This window comes from Mustela nivalis (genome assembly GCF_964662115.1).
Source record: "Mustela nivalis genome assembly, contig: HAP1_SCAFFOLD_2146, whole genome shotgun sequence".
Lineage (NCBI taxonomy): Eukaryota > Metazoa > Chordata > Mammalia > Carnivora > Mustelidae > Mustela > Mustela nivalis.
Genome location: NW_028134518.1, coordinates 51377 through 76434, shown reverse-complemented (window position 1 = coordinate 76434; position 25058 = coordinate 51377). Strand labels below are relative to the sequence as shown.

General features: G+C 46.6%; 1 protein-coding gene and 1 long non-coding RNA gene across 5 annotated transcripts in view; both read left to right on the top strand.

The window, feature by feature from the left end:
* The first annotated feature begins 877 nt into the window (after positions 1-877).
* On the top strand, positions 878-6424 carry LOC309858295 (conserved oligomeric Golgi complex subunit 2-like). Of its 2 annotated transcripts, XM_082750965.1 has the most exons (4): positions 878-993; positions 3248-3356; positions 4198-4377; positions 6026-6424. In XM_082750965.1, exons 2-4 carry the CDS (start codon positions 3330-3332, stop codon positions 6155-6157), a joined length of 339 nt encoding a protein of 112 aa, XP_082607091.1. In that variant the 5' UTR covers positions 878-993; positions 3248-3329; the 3' UTR covers positions 6158-6424. The 2 variants fall into 2 exon arrangements, with proteins under 2 accessions (XP_082607091.1, XP_082607090.1); XM_082750964.1 differs by lacking the exon at positions 878-993 and having other exon boundaries at positions 3201-3356.
* An 8850-nt stretch (positions 6425-15274) lies between these two features.
* Positions 15275-25058, top strand: part of LOC309858296 — a 31117-nt gene continuing 21333 nt past the window's right edge. For all 3 annotated transcript variants that reach the window (XR_014308130.1, XR_014308131.1, XR_014308132.1), the window contains exon 1: positions 15275-15407. This is a non-coding gene — a long non-coding RNA (uncharacterized lncRNA). The remainder of the gene's footprint in view (positions 15408-25058) is intronic.

Genomic DNA, 25058 nt, shown 5'->3' with positions numbered 1-25058 from the left:
AGCTTTTGTCCAAAGAATGCTTGTCATGCGCTTCCAGACAAAACAGTAAGCTTTATGAGAGCAGGGTGTATTTCTTGCTTTATTTTCTCGTGTCCCCCTCCTCCCCCACCCCCCGTCGGAATGAATGTCGAGCTCCCAGGGGTGTTCAGTAACTATTTATTGAATGGATGACTTTGTATTTTTTTGTTCTTTAAGGATGAGAGTTTTCATAATGTCCCTCAACCTCTTTGATAATATTTGTAGTGTAAAAGGTCTTTAATGATTTGGTGCTTGGCCATATAGGTATATGCACATGTAAACTGAGAGGGTCAGTACGATCGGAAGCCAAAGTTAAAACATGAATAAAGGGCCATAAGAAAACAAATGGAGAAGCGCCGGGTGGCTCAGTTGGTTAAACGACTCTTGATTTTGGCCCAGGTCATGATCTCAGGGTCATGAGATTGAGCCCCACATTGAGCTCTATGCTCAGCAGGATGTCTGCTCGAGATTCTCTCTCTCCCTCTGCCCCTCCCCTGCACGCGCACATGCAGTCTCTCTCTCTCTCAAATAAACAAATCTTTTTAAAAAAATAGGAAAGAAATGCCCATAGAAAGATTCAGGATGGGGAAAAGAAGAAATAAGAGTATAGAATATGAGAAAGCAAAGTCTAGGGTTTGTTTGTTTTTTTCTCTATAAACTTGCAATAGAATATGGAAGTATGATTATTCTAGAACTAAGATTTGCATTCTTGAGAATTCTGTGTTTCATAGAAATATTCAAAATATAGCATGCCCTATATATTTGAAGTTAACTTTTGGTCTTATATTTTCCTGCATTTAGCATGGGAAATAACGATGATTAAAAGTATAGATGGTGACGTTTTTTGTTTGCTTAATTTTTATTTTTATAGATGTGTGTGTTGAGGCTTATACAAGTTATTTGATCAGTTGAAAAGATTGAAAAAATCTTAAATTCACAAAGTTCTAAAGAAACCTCTGCACTAAAAGCAAGCAGGTAAGCATTTTTTTTAACTAAGTAGCACATAAATTAATATTTCACATCCAGTCTAATTAGGCGGGGACAGCTTAGTTAGAATTCATTTCTAAACAAGAAGAAAATCCAGGTTTGTGGCTAGAATGTAGCTCCAGGAGAGTGGAGAGCATGAAATGGTGAAATCTATAACACGTTCCTATAAACCCTTTGGTTATAGACCACAGTTCCAACACTTCATTATGCTTGCAGTGGAAAAGTATATTTGGAACCACCTTCCCTGAGGACTAGCAAAGTCCTGTTGATCTTTAAGGCATACCTACCATTCATCTTGGTTTTTCTCCATCTCATTTTTTTCCTAGACATGCCCAGAGTATTACCATTGATGTATTTTGCACCAGCATTATATTATTATGAAACAGTATAGGACACATCCAGTTGAAATTTACAAACAGGAAAGAAAAAGCTTATGAAATAGGAAAAAGATGATGGCTCTCTTTGTTATACTGTGATTGTCTTGTTCCCTTCCTGGTGTGAATTTTCAATCAGCCAGGGTAGATGAGTGACTCAGAAAATGAGTAGTTAGGTCCTGTCAGCACCGTGAGACACACAGTGGTGCAGTGGGAGTAGCCCGGGCTGGTTCTGCACATACCAGCTGGGCTGCCTGCGTCAAGGTCGCCTGTTGCCCTGCGTGCCCTGCGTGCTCTGTTGTGTGAGGCTAACAGTCCCTCCCCCTGCAGGCGGAGTTAGGTTTCTAAATTTTAGGAATTAAGGTTTTAGATTTGGAAGGAACTTGAGAGACCATATGCTCCACATGTCTCATGATGGAGATTAAGAACGGACACATCCCAAAGGAAGCGATTCTCTGGTCCTAGGTCTCTGACCCTTTCACATCAAGGCATTCAACTAAGTGGTCAGCCTCCACTGTGCTTGTGTCTCTAGCCCGTTGCACTCGTGCTTCTGCCCAGGTTTGTCCACACTTAGCAGACAGTCTGTACACGGCCCTTCTGCAGCCCGTGTGTCTCCAGCGGCTCTGCTTTGCTGCGGCCCTTGGCAGCACCTGCAGCCCCTCCAGCCATGTCCACATTCAGCCCCTGGGGAGCTGGCCCTCCAGTGTTCTTCTCGTCTTTACTGTTGCTGCTGTGCTCCTCGGATAGAAACACCTCAGTGAGCTCTGTGTCTACAATCCTGTCCCTTTGCCGCACTGTCTTTGATAAACAGCCATTGTGCGCTTTCTTGCTCAGAATTACCTTGGAGGACTTTTTTCTCCAGAAGAGCAGCTCTGAGCTCTGGAGTCAGGAAAGCCAGAGCAGTGTCAGCGAATGGTAAATCCATCTTGCTCTGCTAGGCCCAGAAATGCCGAGATAAGCATAAATAGGAAATGCGCATGGGATCAGTCAGTAGAGGTTGGGATTAGGCTTCTGCATTGGTCATGCCCAGCGCCTGCCTTCCCTCCACACCAGTTCTGATGCTCTGGGATGGGGCACACCGTGGCAGGTCTCCAGACATTTTTGGGTTTCCTTACAGTGTGTTTCCTCACTACCTGACTGCCCATCCTCAGATGTGGGATGCCTCATAGAGCCCAGCAGGGGCTTTGGGGCCATTGTTGTGTTTTTTTTTTTTCTTTCACTGTTCGGCTTCCTTTTGAGTGGGGTTGACGCTTTCTAATGTGGGGGGCAAGAGGGAAGTGTATCCAGTCCACTTGATGGCAGATGCACTGTGAGTGATTTCTCACCAGCTCCCAGAGCACCGAGCTTGCTCTTTCTGCCGTTGGGTAAATGTAAACTTGGAGTCCTCTGCTCTGAGAAATTTCCCAGGTTGCTGCTAGGCGGTCAGTTTTAGCTGATTGAGGAGACAGCAGTAGTTGGTACTGGGGAGGTACTTGGGAGGGAGAATGAGGTAGGCGGAGAAGAAGAGGGGGATTCGCGTATGAACGGTAGGACAGGGCAAGAGAGAGGAGGGGCTTAGGGAATGGGAGAAGAAGGGCACGAATGGGAGAGCCCGAGAAACGTGGTGGAAACATGCAGCTGTACCCACACTGACCTAAAATAGCTCCATCCCCTTGCCTGGGCCCTGTGGCCCGGGCCAGGCTGCGTCGGTGGCTTCTATGACCTCCCCGCTCCTCACCCCTCACATCAGGGGCCTGCTGCACAGAGAGTTTGTCCTGAAAATTGATGGCGTGCATTTGCAGGTGCCTGAGCGCTGTAGGGCATGGGGGGGCGGTAGGGGTGGCAGGTTTTAACTTTGGGAATTACACTTCTCTAATTGTCTCTACTAGCCCTCTCTGGACTAGACAGATTTTGGAGAGAATTGCCACAGAATTTAACCAGTTACACTTTCATGCTGTTCAGAGCAAAGGCATGCCTCTTCTGGACAAAGTAAGACCAGTATGTGTTGGTTTCGATTTTCAATTTGCTGTTTGCGAATTTCCTGGATGATTTTGGTTTGACCTAGCATTGCCCCCTGATAATTGCTACTCTACAGGATTTTGAAGCTAGCTTTGAATTTTTTTTTTTTTCAGTATCTCCTGCTTGGGACCCTGCTTCCATTATGTCACACTAGATAGATTTTGTGTAAAGACACAAGCGTAGTCTCCAAACTATGCAATTAAAATTAATTCTGAATTTCATGTAACTTGACACATCATATGATGTAGTCAGAGTTCATTTATCCAAAGCCCTTGACTGGGTTTAAATGCACGTTTGTCAGATTTACTCCGTAGCTTAAGAGGCAAATAACTTTTTGTCGTTCCGTAATTGTCTAAACTTCACTTTGATGAAGCCGACTTACTTTCAAAGAAATCATAGGGAGGGGACGCCTCAGTGGCTCAGTCAGTTAAGCCACTGCCTCTGGCTTAGGTCATGATCCCAGGGTCCTGGGATCGAGTCCCACCTTGGGCTCCTTGCTTGGCAGGAAGCCTGCTTCTCTTTCTGCCTGTGCCTACTTATGTGCTTGTGCTCTCTCTCGACAAATAAATAAATAAAAACCTTTAAAAAAGAAAGAAAGAAAGAAAGAAAGAAAGAAAGAAAGAAAGCAAGCAAGCAATCATGGGGAGAAAGAGATTCATTGTTATTCTCTAGGAAATGTTGGGATTTTAATCTTACATATATTCTGGTAGAATTAGAGGCTCGCTTTATATATATAACACATATGTATATAAATTATACACATATATTTGAGCTTTTAGAAACTGTTGGACCTTCTTCCCTGGTCTCTCTGTTCTTGCAGCGTATAGCCCACATTACAGCCATGCTGCAGCAGTCCCTGGGAGGCCTGCTGCTAGAAGGGCTTCAGACTTCCAATGTGGACATCATATGGCACTGCCTCCAGACTTATGCTACAATTGACAAGACACGGGATGCAGAGGCGTCAGTTGGTCAAATACTGGTGAAACCGTACATGGATGAGGTTTGTGCCCCCATGCACCTCATTCCACAAACACAGAGCATCTAATCTGGTTCGTTTCTTGACTGGGTGCGAGAGAGCTCAGGGCTCTTCCTTGAAGATTCTCTTAGTTCCTGCTCCTCTGGTTGTAAGAAAAGGTTGGTCCCGCTTGGAGCCCATCAGCATGGCAGGAATCAGGCATGCGCTCTTGTCTCTTCCAGTGATGCCATAACTCAGGGATCGTCTTAATTTAGTAGGGGTGAGGGACTTGCCTAGGAAGAAGGTACGGATCAGAACATTTTCAGGTCAATTTCCATTTCCATAAGTTATACGTTAATGAAGTTGCCGAAAAGCGTGACCCCACCAAGGCGCCCGTGCCCACTGGAGGAGATGGAAGACAGCTCTGTGCGCAGGGAAAGTCTGTGAGGGGAGGTGTCTTCGCAGAATTGATGTGGCTTAAGTCTTGAAGACCATGGGGGAGTTTGCCAGGCTAGGAAGGTGAGAGGGAGGGAATATTCAAAGATAAAGGGCTTTGAAGGGTGATTTAGCGGAGTCGTACCGTAAGTCTGGAACTTGGTTACCCAGTGTTCTTGACCTATAAGGATACAGTTAAATACAGGGAGTCAGTGTATCCTGCCTCTGAGCGGCCGGAGTATGGGCTGCACCATGTGAGGCCACCAGCAATCAGCAGCTTCCAACGTAGAGAGCGACGGATTCATCTAGTTCAGGCTGACAGAAGTCATGAAGCCAGTCTCAGCGTTTGAGGGCTTTCTTCCAGTCACCTGCCAGTGCGAGTGCTCTTTCTGTCCAGTAAGTATAAAGCTACCCACCATGACTTCAGGATGAAAGGCTTCCAGTTTTAAAACGAGACAGTATCCCAGTGATAGAAGTAAATTGAAGGATTAATTTCAGTAATCTTCTCAGCTTCATTAAGACTACTAAAAGTAAATGATCTGTCAGTTCTTTGTATGTATCCTATTATAGTTCATAGCTCTCTCTGTGGGGGTGAAAAAGATCACATTATTCTTTGTCACTAAATGAAAATATTTTAGTTATTTAATTTATGCCCTTTTCATTGAATTGAATCTAATATGCTAAATTAGGGAAGTACTTTACGTTTCCATGTCATTAAATGAACTGTGGCCACGTTTGTATTTTAAGTTTGTATGCTTGTCATTCACCTCCTGCAACTCAGCCTCACCAAAAAAAAAAATAAAATACTAAAGCAAAATAAGATGTGTTTTCTTCCATCACTTTCCATCACAGCCCTTTCCCTGTTCTGGAGACAGTAGAGGATAAGGCCAGGGTGAAGATGGTACAGAGCTGTTGTCTGCAGATACAGTATTTCGCTTTTAAGCTCAGAAGGGAAGCAGATGAGTGTGTGTGATGTTTTAGCTTCAGGCAAGTCTCTGTCCCTCAGCCTCTGTGTCCCCCAGGGTTGGAGCAGTATTCCCAAATCCCGGGACCTAGATTTTCATGCCGTTGTTACTTACCTCCTGTTTAGAAAGCATACTGAGTGGGGAGGAGGAAGAACGAAGTGCATTTTTAAGGTTTACTCGATTCTTTTCTCTGTAGTGTATAGTTCATACTTCTCTTTTAGGTGCTTTAAAAACAAAAACACAAACAAACAAACAAATAAATGAATAAAAAAAAACGCTCTTCCTTCTGCTAGGTGATTGTAGAGCAGATCGTTGAGTCTTATCCGGACGGCCTGAAGATCATGTATGCTAATAAGCTCCTGGAGTTCATTCCTCACCACTGCCGCCTTCTTCGAGAGGTCATAGGAGGAGCCATCTCAAGGTGACGTAAAATGCTGTGTATGCACCTGAGCTCAGTTTAGTGACCACCTGTCACCTCCTCATGTGCCGCTGATCCCTGGCTGTCCTGTCTGACCTGGGAACGTGTGCTCTTCCCTATTTGTTACCAGTGCTGTGAGGCAGGTGTCGCTTGCCTGGGTTTACAGGGAAGGGAATGAAGAGTGGGGACGAATCTCAACGGTGACATTTGTGTGACTCCAGAGCCTCTGCTTTTCTCTTGTCTATACTTTCTCCTTAACCAGGTTCAAAATCAAAATTGGTTTTCTTCCATTATTGTGATGTCATCATCAGTCTAGAAATACCAATTCATTTTAATTCAACACGTTTTATACTGATGGCAATTAAAGTCATGTTCGGATTTCCCTCCCTCTCTTATTTCATTTCCATGGCTTTCCAGTTCTGTTTCATGAATATCCCATTACCTTCCACCATCTCCATCATCCCAGTCCAGACCTTTGTCGCCTTTTGTTCGAGGGTAGCGGGCTCTCCCCACCTGGTCTCCCAGCTCCACCTGTCCCTCTTCATTGCAGCCCTCAGCTGTCCCACCTGCCCAGAGCTCTGCAGCCTTCCTGGGTCGCTCGTGGCTTCTCATCGCCCACAGAGGAGCATCCAGTCTTCCTGCGCAACCTGTGACCCTTGGTGCTTGAGTCCTAGTGGTTCTCCGCTGTAGAACTTTCTACTGTGGAACTTTACCCCATACCACTATGGTTCCTGGCCAGACAGGAGCGCTTGACCTTCCCTAACACACCTGGTACAGAAGATCCCTGACTTCACCTTGGTTCAGTTTATGGTTATTTGACTTTTTATAATAGTGCAGAAGTGATATGCATTTAGTTTGGATCTTTTCCCAGGCTGGCGATCTACAGTAGGGTCCTTTTTTGTAATGCTGGGCAGGGGCAGCGAGCACAGCCCCCAGGCAAACCATGTGATCACGAGGGTCAGCAACCAACACACTTGAACCGTCCTGTTCTGGCTTTCAGTGCACTGTTCAGTAAGTTACATGAGATACCAGACATTTTATTGTGAAATAGGCTTTGTGTTAGGGGATTTTGCCCAATTGTGCAATACGGTAAGTGTTCTCAACACATTTAAGTTAGGTGGGGCTAAGCTCTGATGTTCAGTCACTTAGGTGTTTTCCATGCATTTTCAACTAAAGAGATTTCCAGCTGAACAGTGGGTTTATTAGAAGCCGAGGCCGTCATAAGCCGAGGAACATCTGTCTATACTGTGCGCCTCTGTGTTTTCCTTCATTGTTTCCTGTCTCATATCCCTTTGTCTTTCTGTTGATCTGTCACTCCACATGAAGCTCCAGTCAAATACAACTTCTTTTTTTTAGGTTATTTATTTATTTACTTATTAGAGAAAGCATAAGCAGAGGGGGAGGCAAAGAGTGAAGCAGGCTCCCCACTGAGCAGGGAGCCCAATGTGGGACTCGATCCCAGGACCCTGAGATCATGAACTGAGCCACCCAAGCGCCCCCAGGCTATGGTTATTTCAAGAAAAAGTCCTATTTGTGAATTCTTCATCTAGTGAAGATGAATTAAAATCAGAAAGTCAACTCTGCCACCTTTAAAAACCCAGGAACAGAAACAAAATTCCACGACCAGGTATAACCTTATCCACAATAAATCACTTTCAATCCAGTCCTAATACAGAGTAGGAAGAAAGCATTCCAGAAAAATTTTGTTTCCATTAATCAAGCTGGAAAATAACGGGCCTTACACGAATGCCCTTTAGGAAGACAGTTCTTATAGTTTTATGTTGATGGAAACTAACATTACATTCGAAATGCATGTTAAAAGCATGACTGTAGACTAACTACCACTTTCAGTCATCAGAAGATGAAAAATGGTCAAGAGTCACCCAAACTGAATCCTGGTTCCTCCTGGAAAATGTTTTCCTAACTGAACTACTGTGCTCTTTCTGTATCTTACACAGCAGACACTGCAATGCACAAACACATCCAGAAGGCCTTTGAGGGCTGACAGCCTGCTGGAACAATGAGGAATTCACCCGGGTTTCTGCCTTTCTGCCGGGCCCAGAAAGTTCTGGGTAACCCAGGTGACGTGTCATGAGAATACAAGTGTGCCTCACACCGTACGTATCATCTCCTCAGGGTAGACACCAAAATCCATGTTTGTATATGAAAATCCGAGATGCGTCCAGAAATCAAGAGTGATTCTGTCATCTTGAAAGAAAAACACACTGTTGCGCTGCCACATGCCTCGTTTCTCCTCGAGTGACTGCAGGAAGTAGGGATTGCAGTCAGAAGTCTCAGAAAGAAAAATTAGAGTAAGGGCAACACCTGAAGTTTACTCCTGAAAATACTTGGAGAACGACTGTGACCAATAAACCAGGGCTTAGTTCATGAGACTATGTCAATGAGTTTATACCATCCCATGTCCTGGTCAAACCCTCATGTCTGGGAGATGGAGGGACATCTTCATCTTCCAGAGCTACTATTAGGGAAAAAGGTGGAGACAATACTGACTGAGTCCCTCCTTCAGCAGGAGAGCCAAAAACACCTTGCCCCTCCATAATCCCAAATGAAAATAAACATCTTGGGGCGCCTGGGTGGGTTAAGCTTCTGCCTTTGGCTGGGATGGAGCCCCACGTTGGGCTCTTTGCTCAGCGGGGAGCCCACTTCCCTCCTTCTCTCTCTGCCTGCCTCTCTGCCTACTTGTGATCTTTGTCTGTCAAATAAATAAAATAAATAAAATCTTTAAAAAAGAAGAGAAAAGAAACATCTCATTTTACTAGTGTGCAGCAGTGACTATGCAGGAGAAATTATTATTATATTATTATTAGATGATATTATTATTATTATTATTGTACTATATTGTTAACCATTTGAATTTGGACACCTAAAATTTTTAATAAAATATGAAGGCCTTTTTTTTTTAAGATTTTATTTATTTGAAAGACAGAGATCACAAGTAGGCAGAGAGGCAGGCAGAGAGAGGAGAAAGCATGCTCCCCACTGAACAGAAAATCCGATGCGGGGCTTGATCCCAGGACCCTGGGATTATGACCTGGGCTGAAGGCAAGAGGCTTTAGCCCACTGAGCCACACAGGCGCCCCATGAAGGCTTTTTTTTTTTTTTAAAGATTTTACCTATTAATTTGACAGAGATATCACAAGTAGGCAGAGAGGCAGGCAGAGAGAGAGAGGAGGAAGCAGGCTCCCCGCTGAGCAGAGAGCCCGACGTGGGACTCGATCCCAGGACCCTAGGATCATGACCTGGGCTGAAGGCAAGAGGCTTTAGCCCACTGAGCCACCCAGGCATCCCATGAAGGCTTTTTTTAAAGAACAAAAACTTCAGACTATATCTTTATCCTAGAAGTTCCCACTACAACTGGCTTCTGTCTTGGCCAACATTTAGCCATTCAGATAAAGTCCGTATTTAGTGCTTCGTGTGTATGCATGTGTAAAATAAGAGGACAGTCATAAATCTTTAAGATTGTGTATAATAACCGTGAAATAAGGATTCTTGATACACAAGGTGTCGTCTGGGGAAAACAGCTGGAGAACAGTATGCAGTTTTCAAATGACGGAGGGGAAATACGCATTCGGTTATGAGAAAGGGAAGGAGAACAAGACCAAATATTAATAAAAGGGAAAAAAGCTTTTTCTGCCATCTTTCTGTGCCGCAGTAACAGTGTGAACAAATATCTCACAGATGCCCTCAAGAACATTAACACTGCTGAAAGGGGAGGCGAAGGCCAGGTTCTTAGGAGGCCATGCACCAAAGTCCTCATCCCGTTTCCTCACTGTGATGACAAAGCATGAGTACATTGGCAAATTTGAAATTATTGATGACCACAGAGCTGGGAAAACTGCTGTGAACCTCAAGGGCAAGTTAAACAAGTGTGGCATGACCAGCCCTAGACTTGTATAACTGAAAGATCTAGAAAAGTGGCAGAATATTTCCATCCCCTAAGTTTGGTTTCACTGCATGGAAAAATTATTCTTCATAAAATCCTGGGATTCCTTTTTCCTAGAAATATAATATACATGGCACGTGAAATGCCTCAATGGGAAAAAAAAAAAAGGAAAATAAATTACAGTCAACTAATTTTTGACAAGGGTGCCAAACAATTCAATGGGGGTAAGAACAGTATTTTACTCCCAAGCAGCCACATGCAAATAATGAAACAGGAGTCCTGCCTCACACCATACAGAGAAAATAACCCAAAATGCAACAAAGACATAAATGTAAGCATTAAAATGATAAAGTTCGGGATGCCTGGGTAGCTCAGTTGGTTGGACGGCTGCCTTCTGCTCAGGTCATGATCCCAGAGTTCCCGGATCGAGTCCTGCATCAGGCTCCAAGCTCCACAGGGAGTCTGCTTCTCCCTCTGACCTTCTTCTCGCTCATGCTCTCTCTCATTGTCTCTTTCTCAAATAAATAAAATAAATAAATAAAATCTTTTAAAAAATAAAAATAAAGTAAAATGATAAAGTTTTCAGAAGAAAACACAAAGGTAAATGTTAGTGGCTCCTCAGCCAAACACCAAAGTCAAGCAACTTAAAAAAAATAATAAACAAATAAATGGGACTCAACCAAAATATCCCAGTTTTGTGCTTCCAAGGACCCCATTGACAAAGTCAAAAGACAAGCCACTAAATGGGAGAAAATATTTGCAGGTCATATATAAGGAACATGCATTCAGACTGTGTGAAGAATTCTTACAACTCAAATAAAAAGACAACCAAGTTAAGAAATGAGCAAAGAGGGGCACCTGGGTGGCTCAGAGGGTTAAGCTGCTGCCTTCGGCTCAGGTCATGAACTCGGAGTCCTGGGATGGATCCCCATATCAGGCTCGCTGCTCAGCAGGGAGCCTGCTTCTTCCTCTCTCTCTGCCTGCCTCTCTGCCTGCTTGTGATCTCTCTCAATAAATCTCTCTCAAATAAATAAATAAAATCTTTTTAAAAAAATGAGCAAAGGGGCGCCTGGGTGGCTCAGTGGGTTAAGCCGCTGCCTTCGGCTCAGGTCATGGTCTCAGGGTTCTGGGATCGAGTCCCACATCGGGCTCTCTGCTCAGCAGGGAGCCTGCTTCCCTCTCTCTTTCTCTCTCTGCCTGCCTCTCCATCTACTTGTGATTTCTCTCTCTCAAATAAATAAATAAAATCTTTAAAAAAAAATAAGCAAGAACTTGAATATACATTTCTCCAATATTCAAATGTATACATTAATATATAAATGTATATATAAATATATTTTACATGATCATATATTTATATAAACATATTTATGTAAATATATTTACATTCTTAAATATGTATTTAAATATAAATATAATATGAAATATATATATTTAAAGATACATATAAGGTATATATAAAATATATGGGACAATAAGCACGTGAAAATATGCTCAACATCACTAATCATTCGGGAAATGCAAATCAAAACCATGGTGAGATACCACCTCCCACCCACGTGAATGGCTACTATCAAAAAACCCAAAAGCAGGTGTTGGAAGGATGTGAAGAGCTGGAACCTGTAAATTGCTGGTGGGCTTGGAAAATGGCGCAGCCACATTAGAAATGGTTTAGTAGCTCCTCAAAATGCAGAACACAGAGTTGCCATATGACACACCAATATCACTCCTGTGTATAGAGCCAAGAAAAAAACTATGCCCACACAAAAACTTGTGCATGAAGGTTTAGGGTTTATTCGTAATAGCGAAAAGGTGAGAACAACCCAGATGTTCATCAACTGATGAAGAGATAACTAAAATGTGATCCATCCAGCCAGTGGAATATTATTCAGCCTTGAAAAGGAATAGAATTTTGATATGTGCCACGACACAGAGGAGCCTTGAAAACATTCTGCTGATTGAGAGAAGTCAGTCACAGAAGACCACATATTGCATAATTTGATTTATATGGAATTTCCAGAATAGCTAAATCTACAGAGACCGAAAGTAGATTAGCGGTTGCCTAAGACTGGTGGTGATGGCTAAAGTTTTCTTTTGAGGATGATGAAAATGTGTAGGTAGTTCAGTATAGTATAGTTAAATATAGTGAAAGCCATTAAATTGTCCACATTAGATGGTGAGTGGTATGGCCTCTGAATTATATCTCAAATGCAAAGAACTTCTAAAATTTATCAAGTAGAAAAAGAATGAACTTGATTAAAAACATCAAAAATGGGGAAAATAAAAACAAAATAAGTTGGGAGGAATAAAATCATGACTGTTTATCATTAATTTAAATGTGTACAGACTGACTTTTTCTATTCAAGCGCCTATCAGGGGGTTACAGATCCACGCTGTTCAAGAAACATACTTAAAATGCAAAAGGGATTGAGAATGTATCAGGTGAGGAGATACCATGCAAAAGAGAAAGCCGGAATGGCAAAATTCATCGCAGACAAGTTGGGTCTAAAGCTATAGGTACTAAGATGAAGAGGGACATTTTTAAAGGCAGAGTTTGGAAAGAAGATGTAAAAGGTATAAGCAGGTATACATCTAACAACATAATACCTAAAGACTCTAAAAATGCAATAACAAGGTAAAATTTTAGCTTTTCAAATGGGAGTATCTACTAGAAGGAGGGAAAAACAAGGACACTCAGAAAATAGACATCCTGGGGTGCCTGGGTGGCTCAGTGGGTTAAAGCCTCTGCCTTCGGCTCAGGTCATGATCCCAGGGTCCTAGGATCGAGCCCCACATCAGGCTCTCTGCTCCGCGGGGAGCCTGCTTCCTCCTCTCTCTCACTCTCTGCCTGCCTCTGCCTACTTGTGATCTCTGTCTGTCAAATAAATAAAATCTTTAAAAAAAAAAAAGAAAATAGACATCCTTATTTCCCTCAGAAAACATTTCTTTCTTACACCTAAGGAAAGACATATTTGTAAAGATTAATTGCATACTAGGCAACAAAGGAAACCTTTACAAGCCTTCCAAATTAAAGATTTAAAGAACAGTTCTTTGATCACAATCCAGTATAATCAGAATTAGATAACCTGGTAACAAAAAATTGAAACTACATACAAGTTAAGAAATACAGTCTTCAGTCAAAGAAGAAATCATAAGACGACTGAAGAAAATCTTGAAAGCAATGGAAAGGAGACTATTTCATACCAAAACTTACAGAAGACATCAGATGTTTTACTCTAAGGAAACTTTAGTGTCAAATGTCTTCAATTTCAAACATTTTTTTGAATAAAAGAAACGACTCATTTAAACCCATCAGAAAAGGGCAGCTCAATCAAACGAAAGGAAGTAGTTATAATAAAGATAAATTTTTTAAAAGATTTTATTTATTTATTTGACAGAGATCACAAGTAGGCAGAGAGGCAGACAGAGAGAGAGGAGGAAGCAGGCTCCCTTCCGAGCAGAGAGCCCGATGCGGGACTCGATCCCAGGACCCCGAGATCATGACCTGAGCCGAAGGCAGTGGCTTAACCCACTGAGCCACCCAGGCGCCCCCTGGCTCCAACTTCCAAAGATGGTGTATGAGATACCTTTGGTGGGAAGGAATGAAGATCAGCAACTGTCCTTGATTCTGCTTCTCAGGAAGGCATTGTGATGTGGTGCCCAGGACTTTGGAGACAGACACACGCTTGGTGCCCTCCGGCTCTGCCGCTAAAGCAACACCTTCCAGAGGGCAGCTGCAGGCACCGGGTGGCGTCACACAGGGTCAGACCCGGGAGGCACTCAGCTATGTACCCCTTCCACCATCCTGCTGGGGTTAAAAAATTTCCTATATATATTTAGAAAAAGAACCAGAATAGTGGGAATGAATGAAAGATAAAAGTTTTCCTATGAAGTAGTGGTAGTTCTCTTGTAGTACTTTTTCTCTCTCTCTCTCTCTTTTTTTTTTTCTTTCTTGGTTTGTTTTCTGGGGAAGGGGCCTGCCATGTGGGTTTTCAGTCAATGATGTTCCCTGACTTAAGTCATCCCGCCCCCCTCAAGGGGGTGGGCTCTGAGGAAACTTTTTTTTTTCAGGCTTTTGTTCTCTGGCGGTTTTTGGTTTGTTCACTTTTTTTCTCACTTTGACCGCTTTTGATGGTTTTTGTAGTTTTAGAGGAAAACAAACCGCACCCTGATCTCCCTCTCAGAGAGAAGCCTCAGTCTGGCTGCAGAGCCCAAATAAGTTCCCCCTTGGCCACTGGCAGAGCAGGTTCCAAGTTGCTGTCCCTGGGGATGGAGGATCTTTTGCTTGTACCCAAAAGCACAGCAGCAGCAGCTTTGGGCACCTCCAGACCGCTAGAGAGGTTCCAAGCAGCAATCGCACACTGAGATTTTCCCGCTGGCCCGGGCTGGGAGTGCCTGGTCTTTCTGGGTCTAAGAGCGCCCACCTTGCCCGCACCAATTTCAGGGAAGGCAGAGGTTCGCGCGCGGGTCTCAGGCTCTGAGAATGGGGCACAGGTCTGAGAGCACCAGGCTGGGCCTTCGCGCACCTCTCTGGGGCGAGAGTTTGGTGCAGGCTCTGAAACAAGGGCCTGTATCAAAGGGCACTGGCTGGGCCTTTATACCTCTCTCAGGGGAGTATCTCAGGCTCTATAGCAGGACTCTTGCATTCTGCCGCCTGGTGTGGCTCCCATCCCCTCACAGGAAATGGACCCCATGCATTCTCAGTGCCCTGGCAGCTTAGGGACCAAGAGCTGGTTTCTCTGCTGCACTCTCTGCCTCAGTGCCACGGGAGGCTTCCTGGGACCGGGGACTTAAGCCCCTGTCCCTAGCCGCCCAAAGTCCTACAATTTCCCCTGAGATCCTTTGCTCTTTTGGAGTGCTTTCAACCAGTCTCCGAGTTAATGCTGGTCCCCAGACGCAGGGCACTCTCGCTCGTATTGGGGTATTACTTTCCAACTGGTTGCCTCTGGTAGCTCCCTCCCCCTTTTGTTTATCTTCTGATATCAGTTCACAGTTCCCACCCCGCTTTACCTGCCCACTGGCTTCTTCTCCCCCTGTAGAGATCCAGACGTGTATAATTCTGATCTAAGGCTGATTTCATGGGTGATTGGAGTTCATGGGTGATTGGTAGGTAATCAGCTCATTTTGGGGCACAAGTTGAAAAGACGCCTCCTCCTACTTCTGCGCCATTTTGTTCCCCCTCTTAACTTTTTTTTTTTTTCATTGTATTTGACAGCACAAGTAGAGGGAGAGGATGAAAGAGAAGCAGGATCTGCACTGAGCAGGGAGCCAGATGCAGGGCTGGATCCCAGGACCCTGGACAGATGCTGCACTGAGGGAGCCACCCAGACACCCTTTTAGACCTAGGATGCAGGTAGGAGAAGCAAGCCAGGGGTTCCTTGGCCCAACACTAATGACCATGGCTCAGACAAATCCATCTTCCACTGCAGGCTTCCAGATACTCTGCGAAGGAGACATTCCCCTTCCTGTCCCTGAATGCTCTGCCAGTTCAAGGCAGATCCATGTTTCTGAGGGTTCCTCTTTGGTCATTCTGTCAGGGACAGCCAAGAGGGCTCCAAGCCTGTGTGGACCCCAGGCCTGGGGATCCCAGCCCTGAACTCTTTGCTCTGCCCTTGATGACCCCAGAATAGATCAATTCAGCAACTGTCAATCCATGCCAGGCCAGGGAACAAACACAGCAGTACACAAGATCAACTCGCCTTGGTCCCAGGAGCCTGGATTCCCCAAGGAGGGCTTCACCTGGTCTCTGAAGGGGATTCTGGGGGTTCCAAGATGGCCATGGGTGGAGCCCACCAGGTAGAGAGGCCCCTGGAGAGTGTCCACTGGCACTGAGCAGACGGAAGATCCCCTCAGGCCTTCCCTCGCGGCTCCACTGTGCCCTGGGGAGAGAAAAGGGCCAGCCACACCGCACCGGGGCCGCAGCTCGGCCGCCCAGGAGCGGCAGCGGGCCTAGCCTGGAGCTCAAGCAGTGGCAGGGAGGCCGGGACTGGGCGGGGGTGCTGGGGTCCTGGAGTCAGCAGAAGAGCAGCTGGAACTGGCAGGGGGCGCAGCCAGGCCCCTCACCGGACAGGACAGACAGGAGGCTGGGCGAGGGCGCGCGGGCCTGCAGAGGCCTGCACCGCTGTTTGCCGCCCCCCACCCGCCGCAGCGCGCCCGCTCCTGCCTGCCCTGCCCACCGCCTTCTGGGGGCCCAGCGAACTCACTGCGCAAGTAGCTCCTCCCGGGGAGGCAGGGGTTCTGGGCTGGCGGGGCAGGGCATGGGGGAGTGCATCGGTGCCCCGCTGACTCAGGTACTGAGGGGCTGGGGAGGGGTAGGGGCGCTAGGGAGAGAGGAAGGCTGTGTTCCTCCTGCCCGCTGCCACCTGCTGCTTCGTCCAAGGGAGCGGGAGGGGGGCCTGGCAGACAGGTTGCTGCTGGCCTGGTGCTCCTATGCCCCATAGCCCTTGCCCCACAGCTCTTGCCCCACAGCCCTCGCTCCACTTCTCTGTATCCAGGGAACCCGTGGGGCCCTACTGACATCAAGGAGCCCAGCACCACTGGGCTTGTCTGACCCCCGGAGAGACGCCTGTGCTGACAGGCTTCTTTTCCAGAACTTGATGGAAAATTTTGTCCCTCAGAATTGCCGGGCTCCCCAGCCCGAGAGGAGCTGGTTCTGCCCGCGCAGCCTGGGCCCCACTGGGCCCCCTCCACCTCAACTGCCTTTTACCCAGGAGCCCCAGGATACCATTCCTTTCTGGCCCATGGACCCCTTCCCCCCACCCCCACCCCCACACCTCTATTTTGGGCCTGCGACCACCCTGGGATCACTTCCATCTCCGACCCCCTAGCCCACAGGTCCTTGTCCACCTCCAGGCCTGACCCCTGGCCCCTCTCACCTCTGGGGTCACTGAAACCCTTCCACTTGGGGGCCACTGGCATCTGCGATCCCAGACTCCCGGGACTCCCCTCCACCTTGGAGCTCCCTACCCTGTTTCCTCGAGGAACTGCTGTGCCTAGAGCACCAAAACCCCACATTCTCAAGCCAGCTGTCTTCGGGCCAGGGACTCAGGTATCCTCAGGGACCCTCCTTTCTGGGGAACATACTCCTCTCTGTGCAGGAGAGACCAGAGAGAGCAGGCTTGGGGATCCTTCACTCCAGCTGGATGGAGGGGCAGAAGCTGGGGTGTGTGTGAGGGGGTGCTCACAGGTGGCCTCCCTGGGTAAGGAGCTTCCAGGAGGAAACTTCAGGGCGAGGCCAAGATGTGGAAGCCTCAGGAAGCACTGGCTGCACAGACTCCAGGCTCCTGGCTTGGGCAGTGGGCATTTAGTGGCCAGAGCCCTACAGGGCCAACCCCGTCCAAACCCACCCCACCCTGGCTGGCTTTTTTGTCTTGAATTTGCACAGCAGCCTTTTCTCCAGTATGAAATTGAAAGCTTTGCTTTGGAAAGTTTGTGTCCAGGAGGCTCCTGGGCATCCACTTACTTTATTTCCGGAGGCTAGTTGAGGAGGGTGGAGTCTTTGGGACCTTAACAGCAGGTCTCCTGATCCTTCCTAACTTCCTTTTTTTTTTTTTTTTTTTAGATTTATTTATTTGAGAGAGAGAAAGAGATAAAGAGCACACCACAGAACACATGCAGGCATAGGTGAATGGGCCAGGTGAATGGACCTGTGCCAAAACAAAGAGTAAGATGCTCAACCAGCTGCAACCACCCCCCCCCCCCGCACCCCTTTTACAGACGGGTTACATCTACACACTGTTAGGTGCTTTGCCTGGACCCAGCTAGTCTTACAGCAGTCCTAGGACACTGTCTCTTGCCCAGAGTCTCTGGTCAGTACCAACCCATGCCTCAAGTGTGGGAATGACTTCTTCCTGACTCCTTTTTTTTTTAAGATTTTTTATTTTATTTTATTTATTTGACAGAAAGAGATCACAAGTAGGCAGAGAGGCAGGCAGAGAGAGAGAGAGGCAGAAGCAGGCTCCCTGCTGAGCAGAGAGCCCGATGTGGGACTCGATCCCAGTACCCTGAGATCATGACCTGAGCCGAAGGCAGCGGCTTAACCCACTGAGCCACCCAGGCGCCCTTCCTGACTCCTTCCTAACTCCCTGTCCAGCCCGGGTTGCCCACCCCCCTCCAGGCTGTCCTAGTTGTATATATTGGATCTCTGTAGATTGTGGGCACTATCAGATCCTCACCTGTCGTGACCGGCACAACAAATCAACCAGGAACATGAGGGTAAGAGGATGAAGAAAAGAACTCGAGAAGCAAAGAGATGGGGGGCAGGAGGAGCACTGAGGAGGATGTCCAACAGTGCTAAGTTTATTCAAAGCATTAAGGCCATATATATAGTGACATTACGTCTGTGTTTAGTTAAGCAACTACGGTTCCTCATGACGCCAAATGGCTGATGCCAGTACAAATACAGGAAACCTGAAAGTAATTTATGGGCTGTACTAAGGCAGCAAGGACCAGCAACAAACTTTTTAGCCCAACCGAATTGTTCTCATTTGTTTAGTAAGCGTGTGGGAAGTCACGTAGGCGAGCGTACAACACATAGCACAGACTCTTTCCCAGTGCTACTGAACTTTTTCCGTCCTAAACCTTTTGTTAGGTTATTTGGACTTTAAAGGAGGCACAAATCAGGGTCTGGTTTGGTTCTCGTCTCAAGCCTTATTGCGGCCTCCCACACTCTCCAAAATGAGAACATGGCTCAGGGTTATGGAGTGAATATACCCTTTAGGAAACATTAAAGGACGTAGCATAACTGGTCCAGGGTCACCCAGCCTGTGAGAGGCATGGGTGAGATTCAGACTGTATTGGGTCCCACAGCCATTTTCAGCTTACCTTAGTGTCCAACCTGGTCCCAGAATGTTCCTGCTCAGGACTTTGCTTTGTGCTGAGCTGGGCTTGCTTCCTGCCTGTGAAGCCATTTTCACAGTGTGTCCCCAGCCCACCCTCTCACATTGAGCATCAGTGCTGCCTTGGCTGGCCTCTGTTGATCGTGCCGTTCCTCTCAATCCCTCTGTCACCCCTCCGGCCCACTGTCCTACTGCCCTCTGTCCGGTGGGCCAAGTTCTGAGTTTCTTGCCTGCACTTCCTCTTAACTGTGCTCTGTTGAAATCCTCTCTAACAGGGAGGACCTGCTTATCAGAGCAGCTTGATTTGGAATCCGTCTCCCCTGGAGGTCAGAGCTTCTGACCATCATGTCCCCAGCCTCAGCACTGGGGATGCCTGCCCAGCCTATTCTAGGTGCTCATGGAGCTCTGGGATCTTGGAGAAGATTTGCCATGAAAATAAGCATTTATACATAATACGGAAGAGAAGATCTGAGGAAAATGAGTGGGTGTCATCTGGTAATGTTTGTGTTAGGATGGTTCTGAAATTTCTGGGCCCTGAGTTACCAAGAATCCTAGGTTGCCCAGCCGGAAGGACCTCAGATAGATCAGCTGGGCTCCTCACCTCATTTGACAGATGGGAAGTTGAGGCCCAGAGCTTAGTGCCACAGAGCAGGAGTGAGGAGAGATGTTAGTGACAGGAAGAAACCATAGGGTAAGCACAAAGTGGCTGAGCCTGGGCTTTGTTTATGCAAATGAGTTGCTAAAACAGTGGACCTGAGGCTGCTGACCCTATCTAGTGCCCAGCAAGAAGTAATACCAGCCCACACCTTCTGAGGTTTAACTCATGCCAGGAATGATTCTCAGTGTTTTATTTGTGGGCACCTGGGTTTCTCAGTTGTTCAGCTGAGGTTATGCCCCCATGGTGCTGGGATCTAATCCTCCCCAGGCTTCCTGCTCAGTGGGAAGCCTGCTTCTCCCTTTCACACTCCCCCTGTGTGTGTTCCCTCTCACCCTGTCTCTCTCTCTCTCTGTCAAATAAATAATAAAATCTTAAAACAAGAACAACAACACCAAAATGCTTTATTTGCCTTAGGAGATAGGGTCTGTTATGGTGACCATTTTAATGCATGGAAATATGGGCACAGGGGAGCTAAAGGAGTCCAAGGTCACACAGCTTGCAAGTGGAGGAGTCAAGATTTGAACCCTGGGCAGCCTGCCTCCAGAACCTGTATTATTTTTTCCCTTTGTGTATGTCATTTTTAAAAACCTTTCCCTGAATTCTAACAGAGATGTGTAAACATTGTTAAGCATGTAGTTTATTGATCATCACAAAGCTTAGGTTCCGAAGCATTGCAGCAAGCTGGGGTGGGCTTTGATGTCAGACCTGGTTGGAATCCAGTTTCTGGTGCTGCATGATCTTAGGTGACTTACTCAGCGTCAGTTTCTGCACTGAGTTTGGCAGCCTTGTGATGAGTAGATCGTGTGACAGTGCCTAGCGGGTTTGGTGCCTGGTGAGTGTTTAATAAATGGTTTTCTCTTCTTAATAATGAAGATTCTAAGTTGTGTTGGTTTTGTTAAGCAGTCAGAATACCTTCCACATCGGTCAGTTGCCTGTCAGTCGCCTTGTAGGTACTTGTGATGAGTTATTTGGTAAGTCACTATATATAGCTGAAACATTTGGGGGTAGGGGGGGACACCCCCCCTACCCCCACTGCCTCTGCATTGAAAGTCTGTAATTTAAAATGTTCCACCTGTGCCTTTTTTTTTTTTTAAACATAATTACTTTGGGACAGTGAAAGTTCTATGTCTTCTCCTTAGGGTTGTGACGGAGCCTTTGGGGACCTGCAACAGCTTACTTCCAGTTTCTGTCTGGCATGCTGATGGGCCAGAAGTTATTTTAACAACATTCCATCACATTCCAGGCACCTGGAAGGAGGAATATGTTGAACTTCTCGGAAATTATTTTTTGGAACTGTTTTTATCCTGAGGAATAACCCATATAAAAATTGAATGACCTTTATGATTGACTTTTCCACTCTACATAATGCAAACTGAAAAACTCGTTTTCAGCTGCTTCTGCAGCAGTGGGAAGAGCAAGCCTGTGGGAGTCCTCCCCCGGTTGGCCCCAGCACAGAGCTGCATCATTCTACACACCCCTCATGCCTTGTCTCCTTGTCTTTGAGGTGGTAATGATGGTGCAGGGAGCTCCAGGGGTTGTCGTGAAGGTTACAGAGATGGGGGGTGTAAACTTTGAACAGTGTGCCCCACATAAAATGCAGATCTGGTGAGCAGAGGCAGCTGCTCACATTAATTGTTGATGCCAAGGCACTGGAGTTCCACAACAGCCTATGCCTTTCTTTCCTGGGTCCTTTTAGTCTCAGCCACCACCTTAGAGAAAGTGACTCAGCAAGGCTGGTGCTTGTGGAGCCCTCTACAAAGCCAGCTAATTCACACGGGCGATGCCCTGGAGATAAGGGGGTTTTCCTGAGTGGTAGGACCCCATTTCAGAGGCTTAACTAGCCGGTTTCTCCTAACTGGTGCTGTCCTCCAGGGTCAAGATGAAGGCCTGCCAGGAGCCTGGTGGTCTCGCCAGAGTTTTCCACTGGAAGCATGAAGGACCCCATGGGGCCTCGTGCAGAATGACATGGGTGTTGGAGGGAGAACAGGGGGGACATCGCCTGTACCATCATGGGCAGGTCACTATATCTGGCTCACGCCGGCTTTCTTCCCATCTGGGAAATGGCAGAAGACCATGCTTTTTCACAGGAGGGATGAGGGTTTAGGGAGGTATTTGATGACTGTGTAGGGCTGCATGAGTAACAGAGTTGACGGAGGGGCCTTGGAGTCACAGACTTGGGTTCAGGCCCCTGCTGTTGCCACATAAAAGTAGATCGCTTGGGTAAGCCATGGACCTCAGTGTCCCCCTCTCTGCACTGGGGATAATACCTAGCATGTAGGTCTGTGAGGGGTACAAAATAGAAGGCCATATTAGGAGCTTAGAGAAGAGCCTGGTACTCACTAGATTGTAGTTTTATGGTGATACTCTGGCATCACTGGTGTTGCAGACCTGGTCCTACCCTCTGGAAGCTTTGGCTGTGTGACAGATGGCTTATGAGGCCGTGGCTGACAGAAAGAAGCGACGTCTGTCTTTTCTTAAGATTAAGGGTACAGAGGGGTGCCTGGTGGCTCAGTCTTTGAAGCATCCAACTCTTGGTTTCAGCTAAGGTCATGATCTCAGGGTGGTGGGATTGAGCCCTGAGGTGTGCTCTGCTCTCAGTGTAGAATCTGCTGGAGGTTCTATCTCCCTGTATTTGTGTGTGTGTGTGCTCTCTCTGTATCTCTGTCTCTGTCTCTCTCTCCCTAAAATAAATGAATCTGTAAAAATAAATAAATACATACATGCATAAGTTAATTAATTATGGGTACAGAAATCAGTGATGGAGCTGGGCTAATGGGACGCTTGGCAGCAAAGACAAGTGCACCCTGCTTGAAGGCTCGGGGGTAGCTGCGGTGTCACCAGAGGTGATGGGGGTGTGAGGAAGTTGCCTCATGCAGCATCCAGAGGGCAACTTAGATGGGGAGGGTTCCAGGGAGTAAATGCCCATGGGTAGGAAGCATCTTCAGGCAGATGAATGTCAGAGGGTGTCCTCATGGATGGGGAGGCACCCTTTCTCCCTGAAGCTGCCCACCAGTGGAGGTTTGCCTGCTGGGGACATAACTAAATCATTGGGGTTTAGCCTCCTAAGCTGTTAATTTATGAAGATGTGGCCAAGACCTTGTCTCACTGCTTTTTAAAGAGAAGTAAATTAAACTGTTGTTTGGGATGGTGTTGTCTTCCAAAGGCTCATTCAGAGTCAGTGAGAGAGCTGCGGTGGGCTTTCCAACTTGTCTTGAAAGCCTGGTCCAGGCAAGGGTGAGGGATATTCCCATCTCTTGGGGTCTCTTGCCCTCTCTGTTTATGGCAGAACGTGGTTTTGTGACTGGTAAATAAACAGGCATCCTGTGCAGATCCTTCAGCTCTTCGTGTGGCTGCAGTAGAGGAAATTCCCATTCACTGGGCACAGACTGTGGCTGGACGGGCGGTGTGGCGGGGCTCTCACTGAGCATTCTCCTTTCACGTAATCCCCGACCACACATGAGTTTTGTGGTGTTGCCACTTTCCTGCTGGCCAGGAGGGAAGTTGAGGCCCAGCAAAGTTACACTTTCTCGCTGTGGTAAGCGGCAGAGCCATGTCAGCCGGTCCAGGCCCTGGCTTTCAGGTCTGTTTGCTGTGAGCATTTTCTCTTGTGTTTCCAGCTTTTGGCCTGTTTGACCTATCAAACTATTGATGGTGTATTGATAATTCTAATACTCTCGACATTGTGAGAGATTAGCTCTTCACTTTGTGCTAGAAATGTTTCTTGCTGTATTTTTCTTTTAATTTAAAAAAAAAAAAAGTCAAAGTCCCACATTTCTGCCCATATGAATCTCCCTGAGTCTCCCTGTTGTGAAGTCGTTGGGTTTGGGGATTTCTAGGGCAGGGGCCCTGACATAGTTGGTGGTGGCTTTGCCTGGAGGAGCCCATGGCTCAGGACTTAGAGTGGGGACTGGAGCAGTGTGAACTGTGGCCTGAAAATGTGTTCGTGTGTGCTGAGGTGGTGCCCAGATTCTTTTGGAGGATGAACTGAGGTTTTGATCAGTAGGTTAGAGAAACACTTGATGGAATAACACTGATAATTTTGTTTTTGTATTCAATCCTAATTTTGTGTTTTTGTTTTCGTGTAGTGCAGTGTGCTCTATGTTCTAAGAAAAAATTGGCAATCAATTCATACAGTATCATGATTTAATAATCCTTCCTCACTCACCGGGTCATATTTCAGGTTTTTATATGTAGTTTTTATATCTGTAGTTCTGTTTCTGAATTCTGCATTTTGATTCATTCCTTCATTTTTAAATTTCTTATTTTAAAGATTTTATTTATTTGAGAGAGAGAGAGAATGAGCTAGGAGCAGGGGCAAATGGATAAAGAAAGGGAGACTCCTCACTGAGCAGGGAGCCTGATGTGGGTCTCAGATCCCAGGTCTCTGAGATCAGGACCTGACCCAAAGGCAGATGCTTAACAGACTGAGCTACCCAGGTGCCCCCCCATTCCTTCATATTTTTATTTTTTACTCCAGTGCTGCACTGTTTGGCTGGTTGCTTCAGTTTCTGAGAGGGAGGGAGATGACCCCATCCCCTGTTCTTCTGACAAGTTTGCTTTTGCTGCGTTGACTGGAGAAGGGCCAGGCTTCCTGAAGATGAGTAGGATGATTCAGTGACACCCAAAAGGCAGTGGCTATCATTGTTCCCACTGTGCTTCAACAACTTCACCCACTGACTCTTTGATGATGGCAGCCACCAGCAAATCTTCTGCAGAGGACTGCTGCCTTGGGATGCTTTTCTTGTGGTGCTGGACTTCATTGCCCCTGGCAGCCAGTACATCTAGGATTAGAACCTAGGAAAAGTCCCATTAGAACCCAAGAAAGTGGGGTGCCTGGGTGGCTCAGTGGGTTAAGCCGCTGCTTTCGGCTCAGGTCATAATCTCAGGGTCCTGGGATCGAGTCCCGCATCGGGCTCTCTGCTCAGCGGGGAGCCTGCTTCCCTCTCTCTCTCTCTGCCTGCCTCTCCGTCTCCTTGTGATTTCTCTCTCTCAAATAAATAAATAAAATCCTTAAAAAAAAAAAAAAAGAACCCAAGAAGGTAGGGTGCCTGGGTGGCTTAATCGATTGTCTGCCTTTGGCTCAGTTCATGGTCTTAGGGTCCTGAGATCAAACCCTGCATTAGTGTCCGTGCTGGCTGTGGAGCCTACTTAAAATCAAACAATCAGAAAACAGCCCAAGAAAGTACCATCCTTTGTGTTGTTCTATACTGTAGATCAGATTTAATTTTTCTTTTCTTTTTTTCTTTCTTCTTTCTTTTTAAAGATTATTTATTTGTCAGTGAGAGAGCACAAGCAGGGGGAGCAACAGGCAGAGGGAGAGGCAGGCTTCTGGTTGGGTAAGGAGTCTGATGCCGGACCTGATCCCAGGACCCTGTGATCATGACCTGAGTCATGTTAGGCTGCTGCCTAACAGACTGAGCCAACCAGGCATCCTCCAGGATCAGTCTTCAATAACCCTACCAGGTTTCTTTAGCTTTGACATTTTAAAGGACAATGAAAGCTAGCTAAA

What these genes read in the sequence shown, in the direction of transcription:
- LOC309858295 (XM_082750965.1), top strand. Translation starts at nt 3,330, where the DNA reads ATGCCTCTTCTGGACAAAGTAAGACCA. An exon ending in TTCTGGACAAAGTAAGACCA is followed by an intron (nt 3,357 to 4,197) that starts GTATGTGTTGGT and finishes CTGTTCTTGCAG; the next exon opens with CGTATAGCCCACATTACAGC. An exon ending in TGAAACCGTACATGGATGAG is followed by an intron (nt 4,378 to 6,025) that starts GTTTGTGCCCCC and finishes TCCTTCTGCTAG; the next exon opens with GTGATTGTAGAGCAGATCGT.